The sequence below is a fragment of the Coregonus clupeaformis genome, chromosome 17 (genome assembly GCF_020615455.1).
Source record: "Coregonus clupeaformis isolate EN_2021a chromosome 17, ASM2061545v1, whole genome shotgun sequence".
In the NCBI taxonomy this organism is placed as follows: Eukaryota; Metazoa; Chordata; class Actinopteri; order Salmoniformes; family Salmonidae; genus Coregonus; species Coregonus clupeaformis.
Genome location: NC_059208.1, coordinates 22,575,279 through 22,588,778, shown reverse-complemented (window position 1 = coordinate 22,588,778; position 13,500 = coordinate 22,575,279). Strand labels below are relative to the sequence as shown.

General features: G+C 42.3%; 1 protein-coding gene across 1 annotated transcript in view; it reads right to left on the bottom strand.

Annotated features, from left to right (window-relative positions):
* LOC121542599 (kinesin-like protein KIF13A) overlaps nt 1–13,500 on the bottom strand; it is a 102,962-nt gene that overhangs the window by 44,862 nt on the left and 44,600 nt on the right. The window contains exons 5-7 of the mRNA XM_045226159.1: nt 11,719–11,811; nt 6,199–6,379; nt 2,062–2,149 (exon numbers count right to left, since the gene is read on the bottom strand). Of these exons, the coding sequence (XP_045082094.1) occupies nt 2,062–2,149; nt 6,199–6,379; nt 11,719–11,811 (362 nt within the window). The remainder of the gene's footprint in view (nt 1–2,061; nt 2,150–6,198; nt 6,380–11,718; nt 11,812–13,500) is intronic.

Below are 13,500 nucleotides of genomic sequence, written 5' to 3'. Positions count from 1 at the left end.
GGAGAGGCTATGGATGGAGGGGGCTATGGATGGAGAGGCTATGGATGGAGAGGCTATGGATGGATGGAGGGGACTATGGATGGAGGGGACTATGGTTGGAGAGGCTATGGATGGAGGGGGCTATGGATGGAGGGGGCTATGGATGGAGAGGCTATGGATGGGGGGGCTATGGATGGAGGGGGCTATGGATGGAGGGGCTATGGATGGAGGGGCTATGGATGAATGGGCTATGGATGGAGAGGGCTATGGATGGATGGGCTATGGATGGAGAGGGCTATGGATGGATGGAGGGGCTATGGATGGAGGGGACTATGGATGGAGGGAGCTATGGATGGAGAGGCTATGGATGGAGAGGCTATGGATGGAGGGGACTATGGATGGAGGGGACTATGGATGGAGGGGCTATGGATGGAGAGGCTATGGATGGAGGGGGCTATGGATGGAGGGGCTATGGATGGAGGGGCTATGGATGGATGGGCTATGGATGGAGAGGGCTATGGATGCAGGGGACTATGGATGTAGGGGCTATGGGTGGAAGGGCTATAGATGGAGGGGGCTATCGGTGGAAGGGCTATGGATGGAGGGGCTATGGGTGGAAGGGCTATGGATGGAGGGGACTATGGGTGGGAATGGGAAGACCAGCACAGAGCAGATAAAACAGGGCAGGGTGGAGACGTCAGACTCAGAATAACTTTATTAAGGACGTCTCTGCCAAGACCACGACTTGGAATCCTATCACACAGGAACCATGACTCCATCACACTACAATAACCATGACTCCATCACTCTACACCACTATAACCATGGCTCCATCACATCACACTACACCACTATAACCATGGCTCCATCACATCACACTACACCACTATAACCATGACTCCATCACATTACACCACTATAACCATGACTCCATCACACTACATCACTATAACCATGGCTCCATCACACTACACCACTATAACCATGGCTCCATCACATCACACTACACCACTATAACCATGACTCAAACACATTACACCACTATAACCATGACTCCATCACACTACATCACTATAACCATGGCTCCATCACACTACACATCTATAACCATGACTCCATCACATTACACCTCAATAACCATGACTCCATCACACTACACCTCTATAACATGACTCCATCACACTACACCTCAATAACCATGACTCCATCACACTACACCTCTATAACCATGACTCCATCACATTACACCACTATAACCATGACCATCACACTACACCTCTATAACCACGACTCCATCACACTACACCACTATAACCATGACTCCATCACACTACACCTCTATAACCATGACTCCATCACACTACACCTCTATAACCATGACTCATCACACTACACCTCTATAACCATGACTCCATCACACTACACCTCTATAACCATGACTCCATCACACTACACCTCTATAACCATAACTCCATCACACTACACATCTATAACCATGACTCCATCACACTACAATAACCATGACTCCATCACACTACACCACTATAACCATGACTCCATCACACTACACCTCTATAACCATGACTCCATCACACTACACATCTATAACCATGACTCCATCACACTACAATAACCATGACTCCATCACACTACACCTCTATAACCATGACTCCATCACACTACACCTCTATAACCATGACTCCATCACACTACACATCTATAACCATGACTCCATCACACTACAATAACCATGACTCCATCACACTACACCACTATAACCATGGTAATACACAGTTCTCTATGGTAATACACAGTTCTCTATGGTAATACACAGTTCTCTATGGTAATACACAGTTCTCTATGGTAATACACAGTTCTCTATGGTAATACACAGTTCTCTATGGTAATACACAGTGTAATCTGGAGACTGCGAATGCAAAAGGGGTGATGAAACCCTGATTAATTGTATCGCACCGGAGACACGTGGCTTTTTTATTTCCTTGTCTAAGCGCTGTACTCTGCCAGCCAGCACCTCGCCTACCCAGGTGGGCGTCTCCCTGTCTCCAAAGGAGTTGTACTCACCTCAAAGTTGGTGACAGCCAGTTGTGACAGGCCGTCCACATACGGACCCAGGACCTTGTGCTCTCTAACCTTCAGAGACTGACGACTCCTGGACAGAGGAACAGATAAACCACAGACATATTTTAGTCCATGAGCTAAATCAATGAAATGGAGGGATGAAAGAGAGGCTGCTACTGCTGCACTGCTAGCCCACATTTTACAACTCTTGGAACGTTGACCTTCAAGAAAATCACCATGAGACATTGAGCCCTCCCGATATTACCGACCCCACAGGCTCATGGACTATTTCATGGATTACATGGCTGAATGGAGGATAACACGACTACACCCAGGACAGCTATGAAAAAGTTAATCCAACATGCCCATCCATCTATATTAGGATAATCCAATGTGACAACATTACATTTCCCAAATCACTGTTACTGAAGACAGCTAGATGTTTCACTAGGTGGTGCAGATGGGTCCACTGAACCTGATCTTCACTTGGCTGTTTGTCAGAGGTTAGATGGGGGGTGGGAAGGCTATAGATCAGTGATGGTCAACTTAGCCCCCTCTCTCTATATATCTCTGTCTCTCTCTCTCTGTCTCTCTCTCTCTCTCTCTCTCTCTCTCTCTCTCTCTCACCTACACACACAGACTATATATCACTATATATGCCTCCTCTCTCTCTCTGGGGCCGTAGATTTAAAGAGGTTGGCACAACTCAAGTTCACAGCGCCAACTGGCTGCTCTCTGTTCAAATCAATTGGTCTCCCTCTACTAGGTCTAACAACAGGGGAGGACAGACAGGGGGAAGTGTGTGTGTGTGTGTGTGTGTGTGGCCTGCCTGTAGGTTTACAATAGGGGATGACAGACAGCTGGGTGGGAAAGTTCAGAGTGGTCAGCCTACAGTCTAACTGATGAGACACTGACACACAGAGATACACACAGAGATACACACAGAGATACACACAGAGATTCACACAGAGATACACACAGAGATACACACAGAGATACACACAGAGATACACACAGAGATTCACACAGAGAGACAGAAACACAGAGAACCAGGGTGTGTGTGTGTGTGTGTGTGTGTGTGAGTGAGAGCGAGAGAGAGAGAGAGAGAGAGAGAGAGAGAGAGAGAGAGAGAGAGAGTGGGTCTCAACCAGGAAATAACAGAGAGGCCACTGCCATGGAGCTGGGACTGACTGGGCTATATCCTCTCCTCTCACAGACATCTGCAGCTACACAGACAGAGCCCCAATGTTGTCCCTCTCTAGGACTGTCCAGTGTCCACACACACACACCCTCCCCTGCTCTCTAACAGATGTCCCTGATACACACTCACTCAGTTAACCCTCCCTTACCGCCCTCCCTCCTGTCATACGCAGATCGAATAATATCTGATAAGAATGCAGCTGAATCAGAAACTACTTGACATAAGGTTCCAGAGCTTCATTGTGTACATGGATATGTGCCTATAGACTGGGAACAAGATTTAGATTTAGATTTTAGTCATTTAGCAGACGCTCTTATCCAGAGCGACTTACAGTTAGTGAATGCATACATTATTTTTTTCATACTGGCCCCCCATGGGAATCGAACCCTCAACCCTGGCGTTGCAAACGCCATGCTCTACCAACTGAGTTACATCCCTGCCGGCCATTCCCTCCCCTAACCTGGACGACGCTGGGCCAATTGTGCGCCGCCCCATGGGTCTCCCGGTCGCGGCCGGCTACGACAGAGCCTGGATTCGAACCAGGATCTCTAGTGGCACAGCTAGCACTGCGATGCTGTGCCTTAGACCACTGTGCCACTCGGGAGAGCTTGTACACAGAGAGCTGCTTGGGTATCCGACCAACTGGGTTTGGAACCCAGGTCATTAGAACGCCACAATACCTACTGTATGTATTTTATTAAAACAGAAATGAAGTAAATAGCCCAAATAAATTAAAGGTTACATTTTAAATCAAACAAATTGTGTGATGGGCACTTTTTCAGTTGGAAGAATTGGTCTCTAAAATAAACAGAACAGATGCTCAATGAAGTTCTGGGTCCATACGTGTTAAGAGAAGAGTTAGAACGATAGCTACATTTGTGAAAGAATTTCAACAAGTGTTTGCAACTCTTTGTGAATTGCAGTATGTCATTTATTATAAAAATACTTGTTTAACAACTGACCAACAGATTTCTTCTTAAAGAATCTTAAAGAGTCTGACTTCCACAGGCTTCAAACTTCCTTTTAAGAGGCATTTTCTCAACTATCTGCAATACAGGTACGACTGAAGAATGAAGCAGGTGTTAGGTATGGGCTATCTCACCACAAGCCTACCTATTGTTCCTGCAGTGAGGAGGATTCACCATCTTCATCCAATGTTTGCATCATTTATCTGAAGATAACCAGCAAAAAGCCTACCAGTATGCAAATGGAGAAGCCAAATGAACTGCTCTCTTACCGATGCGATTTGGTAGGCTACTGACGAGTCACTCAATTTAACGTCACTGTCTGGCAAGTCCTGATGGACTTTATTTCGAAAAACTTTTGTTTACTTGTCCCGATGCGATAACATGCACATACTGTATAACTACGATGTGTGATTTATGAATGGCAAGGATATATGAGATCGACTTTATTTAGTCAGTTCAACACCATTTATAAACTAGTCAAGCTTGCTGTTAGTCAATCAACGTACAGTAAGCCTATGAGCCAGCACTTCGTGGCTGCATATGAAACACGCAAAATAAAATAAATCAATGTGCCAGAAAACAATAGGCCAAGTGGATTTTGACTCATCGTTACCACATTATATGGGACGTGCAAATTGACTCACATAGACGATGAAGGAGCATCATGCTCTCTCCCTCTGTGTAAAGACATTTGACTGCAACCACAGTGTACACAACACACACTCACAGGTACCAGGAGGCGGGACAGACAGCAGACTGTCAAAACAGCAGTGTTTCCCTGTCATCGCTCATTTTGTGACTGACAGGTGCCTGTCCTATCAATAGATCGTTAGAAGATACATATCGTTCATTCTAGCGGGAGAGGGCTCAGCTGACTTTTCTTCTGGCTTGTGAATTGTCAATAATGTGCCTAGTTAATTTAAGTGGAAAAAGTACCCTGCTGAAAATGAATGTGTAACCAGCTGTATAGCTGACAGCCGGCGATAGTGGAAAACACTGCTCAGGTCAGGTAAGGACACTCTTTCCCTCAAGTTATGCTAGTCCATTAGGTAGGCTACTCCAAAGCAAATACACTGGTCAAGCTAGTGTGTGTGTGTCACGACTCCCTCCGAAGCTGCCTCATCTTCTTGTTCGGGCAGGCTTCAGCGTTCATCGTCACCGGCCTTCTAGCCACTGCCGCTCCTCATTTCATCATTCCATTTGTGTTGTCTTGTTTTTCACACACACCTGGTACATACAGTTGAAGTCGGAAGTTTACATACACTTAGGTTGGAGTCATTAAAACTTGTTTTTCAACCACTACACACATTTCTTGTTCACAAACATAGTTTTGGCAAGTCGGTTAGGACATCTACTTTGTGCATGACACAAGTCATTTTTCCAACAATTGTTTACAGACAGATTATTTCACTTATAATTAACTGTATCACAATCCCAGTGGGTCAGATGTTTACATACACTAAGTTGACTGTGCCTTTAAACAGCTTGGAAAATTCCAGAAAATGATGTCATGGCTTTAGAAGCTTCTGATAGGCTAATTGACATCAGAATCAATCCCAGAACAACAACAAAGGACCTTGTGAAGATGCTGGAGGAAACAGGTACAAAAGTATCTACAGTAAAATTAGTCCTATATTGACATAACCTGAAAGGCCGCTCAGCAAGGAAGAAGCCACTGCTCCAAAACCGCCATAAAAAAGACAGACTACGGTTTGCACCAACTCTGTCAGGAGGAATGGGCCAAAATTCACCCAACTTATTGTGGCAAGCTTGTTGAAGGCTACCCGAAACGTTTGACCCAAGTTAAATAATTTAAAGGCAATGCTACCAAATACTAATTGAGTGTATGTAAACTTCTGACCCACTGGGAATGTGACGAAAGAAATAAAAGCTGAAATAAATCATTCTCTCTACTATTATTGTATGTCCGTGCATGTGTGTGTGTCCATCCGTCCGTCTGTCTATACTCACCCTTTAGGGTCCAGCAGGTCGCGGACCTTCTCGTTGTATATCTCCATGTAGGAAACCTCCACCTTGAAGGAGTGAACCTGGCTGTCCTCCCGGCTGATCCTCTCAAACAGGGAGCAGCACAGCCTGGGGATCAGCCCTGGAGCCTTCTCATTCCCCATCATGGAGAAGGACTTCCCTGAACCTGCAGGGAGGACAGGAAGGGACATAGAAAACAGCATAGCAGAGCCTTTAGCCACACACATAGACTTCAACAGTCCTTTACACACCACCTCTACAGACTAGAGACTAGAACCTTTAGCCACACACATAGACTTCAACAGTCCTTTACACACCACCTCTACAGACTAGAGACTAGAACCTTGAGCCACACACATAGACTTCAACAGTCCTTTACACACCACCTCTACAGACTAGAGACTAGAACCTTTAGCCACACACATAGACTTCAACAGTCCTTTACACACCACCTCTACAGACTAGAGACTAGAACCTTTAGCCACACACACATAGACTTCAACAGACCTTTACACACCACCTCTACAGACTAGAGACTAGAACCTTTAGCCACACACATAGACTTCAACAGACCTTTACACACCACCTCTACAGACTAGAGACTAGAACCTTTAGCCACACACACATAGACTTCAACAGACCTTTACACACCACCTCTACAGACTAGAGACTAGAACCTTTAGCCACACACATAGACTTCAACAGTCCTTTACACAACACCTCTACAGACTAGACACTAGAACCTAAAGGGAGAGACAGGAAGGGACAACAGCAGAGATGAAACAGCAGAGAATAGAAACTGCTAAATGGAACAATGTTGTTTAGTAAATAAGAGTAGCATAGAGATCATGGAGTTATGGCCCAGCACTTATCTGAACCAAGAGTTTTTGGCAAACAGACACACAACAAAGTCTGGGGGTTTCTACGGCAACTTTCTGATGTGTTCACTGCAGTTGTGTTGAAAATATTTCTGTAATTGTGTTTGTTCAGGGATTCTGCAGGGATTCAGCCAAATCTTTGGTCCAGAGACAGTTCAGGACTGCAGCAGGGTTTCTGTTAGGAATATGTGACGCCGGACAATGGGACCAGGAAGATTTTAATTTACCGGTCATTTGAGAAATTTACCGGACCCATATGCATTGGGTGCGCAACCCATTTGGGAGACCACCCACAGTGCTCAGAATGACAGAAACCACATTTAGATTATGGTAATGCATCTTAAGAGAGCATGCAACTCCTGTAATGAAGCAGCCAATAAAACGTCATTTTCAAAAATTTTCAAAATGCAATTAGCGGGAAAACACCATTCTAAACAGCGCACCTGATGCGAGTGGTTCATATGTGACAGAGATTTAAATCACTGTAGGAAAAAGGGGAGATCTAAAGATGCAACAACTATGAATTGCTAATACGAATACGATTATAACTTTGGCTTCTTGACAACGAAAGAAAGTTGATATGAAAACCAATAGACCAGGAGAGAAATTGCATATGAGGAAGTATTTCATAGTCGGCGTGTCCAATAGCTTCCCCTAATGTAAATTGAAATACATTTGTCAAAATTATATAATTACTCCTGCCTATACAGAAATAAATAAAATAATTCAAAATACTTCACCAGAGAGACTTAGACAGAGAGGAATCGAGGATCATTATCTTCTTTGAAAAAACTACTGTGGATTGTTTCAAATCACAAGCTTGTACAGTGCCTTCAGAAATGTTGTTGTGTTACAGCATGAATTTAAAATGGATTAAATTGAGATTTTGTGTCACTGGCCTACACACAATACCTCATAATGTTAAAGTGGAATTATGTTTTTATGTGGCAAAGAAATTAACTTTATGTCCTGAATACAAAGCATAATGTTTGGGGCAAATCCAACACAACACATCACTGAGTACCACTCTTCATATTTTCAAGTATGGTGGTAGCTGCATCATGTTATGGTTATGCTTGTGATTGGCAAGGGAGTTTTTTAGGATAAAAATAACAAATTCTTTCAGCAGGACAATAACGTAAAACACAAGGCCAAATATACACTGGAGTTGCTTACCAAGATGACATTGAACGTTCCTGAGTGGCCTAGTTACAGTTTTGACTTAAATCGGCTTGAAAATCTATGGCAAGACTTGAAAATAGATGTCTAGCAATGATCAACAACCAACTTAACTTAACAGAGCTTGAAGAATTTGATAAAGAATTATGTGCAAATACTGTACAATCCAGGTGTGCAAAGCTCTTAAAGACTTACCCAGAAAGACTCACGGCTGTAATCGCTGCCGAAGGTGATTCTAACATGTTTTGACTCAGGGGTGTGAATACTTATGTAAATTACATATTTTTGTATTTCATTATCAATAACTGTGTCCGTTTTTTTTTACGTCCATTGCAAATGATAATTGTTCCTCACAGTATTTGAAAAAATATTTCCAACAATCTCTCCCTCCACAATCACCAAGCCTCGGTGTGAAAGACCAAAATATCCTGATCTGATGATCCCATATATCAAGTGGAAATGTCATAAAATACCTTAACACTTTTCCCTTGTGCAAAAACAGCTGTCTGTCATGAGCTCACTGGTGCAGGAAACTCTGAGGGCCTGGAATAGGCTCGTTGATACAATGTTGCAAGTTCGCTAAAAACTGCTTTGGGCCAGACCCAGTTGATTGATTTGATACAATGTTGCACTTCACTAGCTATAGCTCAAGTCAAGACAGATAAAAAGGGAGGCAGACAGGCTGAGTAGAGAGATGAATGCGACTGAAAGAACCTGAATTTTCATCAGGATATTTTCTACTTATTTGTCGGCTTTATGTATTTGTACTTAGTTGACAATGGAAGTTATAGTCCTACTGTTGCATTGGCCTAGGCGATCTCTGAGTTCCATGCGCTCATTTCTTTAGCCGCCAATGGATCACAGTGTATCAATGTGTCCATATGGCAGAGGCTGGTGCTCTCGCATTAGTTGAATTTTAACTTTTAGATTTTTACTTGTATAATTTAATGACCGATTTTTATGATTAACCATGTGACAATGATTTTGCAAAACTAAAACATTATTATTGAAATGAAACTGTTCCACGAAAATGTGCATATGAAATTCATAACTGGCATGCAGATCAGTTGAAATGGTAGGATAATTTGTAATCTTCCCTAAACATGAAACTCACGCGCCACCTATGAAGTCTAAAATAATTGCCTCCACGTTTCTATGGTCTGATTTTGCCTATACACTCTTAGAAAAAAGGGTTCCAAAAGGGTTCTTCGGCTGTCCCCATAGGAGAACCCTATTTGGCTCCAGGCAGAACCCTTTTTGGTTCCAGGTAAACCTCTTTTGGGTTCAGTGTAGAACCCTCTGTGGAAAGGGTTATACATGAAACCCAAAAGGGTTCTACCTGGAACCAAATAGGGTTCTTCAAAGGGTTCTCCTATGGGGACAGCCGAAGAACCCTTTTAGGTTCTAAATAGCACAGTTTTTTTCTAAGTAAGAAATGTCTCATAATATGAAGTAAAACATTCAGGTTTCAAACAATTAAGTAGCCTATTTCAAAATACATAGCTTACATTGTAAAGTGATGGGTGGCACGTGTCATAGATGTGTTGATAAATAAGATGCATTATGACTACCGAAAATACACACACAGCAATTTAATTCCACTAAATTATGTGAACTAACATATCAACCGATAAGCATGACTGTCAAATGTATTATGACTGGTATTTCCATCAATGAATAAAAAGCATTATTTTGCAATGCGATAGTTTCTTCTCCCGGTCAATTTGGCTGGCAACTATTTTCTTTTTTTTTATCAGCCAAAAGTCGGCAATTACTGGCTAACGGAAACCCTAGACTGCAGGAACAGGTATAAAACATCATTATTTCCTCCAATACACCAGCAGCACTAAATTAATTGGGATTTATAGAACAGAACAAATCAAATACATCTCTAAGTATCCCTACATTTATACATTTCTCTTTTCTAAATGTGTATGATAACCGTATGATAGCAGGGACACTACAGAGCATCCCATATTATCTGTGGTCTCCAAAGCGTTTGTTTCCAAGGTGTGCCATTCCGCTCCGGGTTGTTCTTCAGGACAGGAAGAGAGGATAAAGGATCTAATTTAATCCTTAGTGTTGGGGAGGAAGGATACGGACTGAGCGATTCACCAGCGTGAGTTGGCGTGATCAGAAACACTGAAGCTTCCTGTTCTTGTAGTGCATCTGCAGGGCCACGCAGGGATACATAAAGTATATCCCAAATAGCACCCTATTCCCTATATAGTGCACTCCTTTTGACCAGAGCCCTAAGGTTACCCTATGGGCCCTGGTCAAAAGTAGTGCACTATATAGGGAATAGGGTGCCATTTGGGATGCAGTTGTGCTGTATCTGCAGGGCCAGGGAAGAGGGATACAGACGTATGTTGGCCCCTCTCCTCTCCTAGCATGGAACGACATGAGCAGATGATGATGCCTGCAGAGCTACTTAAGGCTGTTCTGAACACAGACCTGTTTTAACATATTTCCTACCTACCTGCATCATAATAATTCTGTATAAACAGTCTTACTTCATAGGTCTTCATTTACTGTACATGCCAGGTATCTGCTGATGTAAAAAAGGGCTTTATAAAATATATTTGATTAAAGTTTAATTCATTGACTTTAGTGTTAGAAATGTAACATTCTGCAGTCAATGAGTGAATCCTTTACATATTCTACATAAAGATTCCACGGGTTTGAGAATACAAGGAACAGGCTAATGCTTGCCGAACGACTGTTATGACTGGTTTGATTGGTTTATTTGAAGATGCATGGTGTGTATTAACTAGACTGGTGTATTCATGGTGTGTATTCACTAGACTGGTGTATTCATGGTGTTTACTCACTAGACTGGTGTATTCATGGTGTTTATTCACTAGACTGGTGTATTCATGGTGTTTACTCACTAGACTGGTGTATTCATGGTGTTTATTCACTAGACTAGTGTATTCATGATGTGTATTCACTAGACTGGTGTATTCATGGTGTTTATTCACTAGACTGGTGTATTCATGGTGTTTACTCACTAGACTGGTTTATTCATGGTGTGTATTCACTAGACTGGTGTATTCATGGTGTGTATTCACTAGACTGGTGTATTCATGGTGTTTACTCACTAGACTGGTGTATTCATGGTGTTTATTCACTAGACTGGTGTATTCATGGTGTTTATTCACTAGACTGGTGTATTCATGGTGTTTACTCACTAGACTAGTGTATTCATGATGTGTATTCACTAGACTGGTGTATTCATGGTGTTTATTCACTAGACTGGTGTATTCATGGTGTTTACTCACTAGACTGGTGTATTCATGGTGTTTACTCACTAGACTGGTGTATTCATTATGTGTTTTCACTAGACTAGTTTATTCATGGTGTTTATTCACTAGACTGGTGTATTCATGGTGTTTACTCACTAGACTGGTGTATTCATGGTGTTTACTCACTAGACGTTCTCGGTTACCTGTTTGTCCGTAGGCGAAAATGCAGGCATTGTATCCTTGAAAGGCATTTTCCAGTATTCCCTCACCAAGGCACTTGAAAACCACCTCTTGACCTTCAAAACAAACAACAGTCACCATGGAGACCAGAAGGATAAACAAACATACACATAAACATACAGATCAACCATTAAAATAAACATCAGCAAGCTCTGCCGTTTTCTAAACACTTAAATAGCACAGTTAAACATATGTGAAAATGCTATTATGTAGCCCCAACTTCCTTTGTAATGCCCTAAATAAACACAGTCTCACTGTGTAGAGAGAGAGCGCGAGAGAGAGAGACAGAGAGAGAGAGAGAGAGAGAGAGAGAGAGAGAGAGAGAGAGAGAGAGAGAGAGAGAGAGAGAGAGAGAGAGAGAGAGAGAGAGAGAGAGAGAGAACTGTCATGCTCCTCCTGGTAAATGAAGCAGCTGATTAGTAGCTAAATAAAGCTGTGGCACAGGCCCTTCAGCATGTGTGTGTGTGTGTGTGTGTGTGTGTAGGTCCTTCCGGCAACCCTCCACTGAACAGATTGTCCCGCTGTCACACACGCTGAAGCGCACACACACACACACACACACACTGAAGCACACACACACACACACTGAAGCACACACACTGAATGGGTGGAAAATGGTAAATAGAACATTTACAAGAGGATGTTTTGCTAGTTAGTGCCACTAACATGTTTAGCTAGTTAGCGCCACTAACATGTTTAGCTAGTGCCTCTAATATGTTTAGTTAGTTAGTGCCACTAACATGTTTAGCTAGTTAGTGCCACTAACATGTTTAGCTAGTTCCACTAACATGTTTAGCTAGTTCCACTAACATGTTTAGCTAGTTAGTGTCACTAACATGTTTAGCTAGTGCCACTAACATGTTTAGTTAGTTAGTGCCACTAACATGTTTAGCTAGTTAGCGCCACTAACATGTTTAGCTAGTTAGCGCCACTAACATGTTTACCTAGTTAGTGCCACTAACATGTTTAGCTAGTTAGTGCCACTAACATGTTTAGTTAGTTAGTGCCACTAACATGTTTAGCTAGTTAGTGCCACTAACATGTTTAGCTAGTGCCACTAACATGTTTAGTTAGTGCCACTTACATGTTTAGCTAGTTAGTGTCACTAACATGTTTAGCTAGTGCCACTAACATGTTTAGTTAGTTAGTGCCACTAACATGTTTAGCTAGTTAGCGCCACTAACATGTTTAGCTAGTTAGCGCCACTAACATGTTTAGCTAGTTAGCGCCACTAACATGTTTAGCTAGTTAGTGCCACTAACATGTTTAGCTAGTTAGTGCCACTAACATGTTTAGCTAGTGCCACAAACATGTTTAGCTAGTGCCACTAACATGTTTAGTTAGTGCCACTTACATGTTTAGCTAGTTAGTGTCACTAACATGTTTAGTTAGTGCCACTAACATGTTTAGTTAGTTAGTGCCACTAACATGTTTAGTTAGTTAGTGCCACTAACATGTTTAGCTAGTTAGTGTCACTAACATGTTTAGCTAGTGCCACTAACATGTTTAGTTAGTTAGCGCCACTAACCTGTTTAGCTAGTTAGTGCCACTATCATGTTTAGCTAGTTAGCGCCACTAACATGTTTAGCTAGTTAGTGTGTGTGTGTGTGTGTGTTTCACGGTAGTAGGCTACCACAGAAATGGATGAAAATAATGAGCCCATAAAAATACATTATAGTAATGAGATACAAATATATTGTATGGACTAATATTACTGTCTCAGTCAGTATCTTATCTAATATACA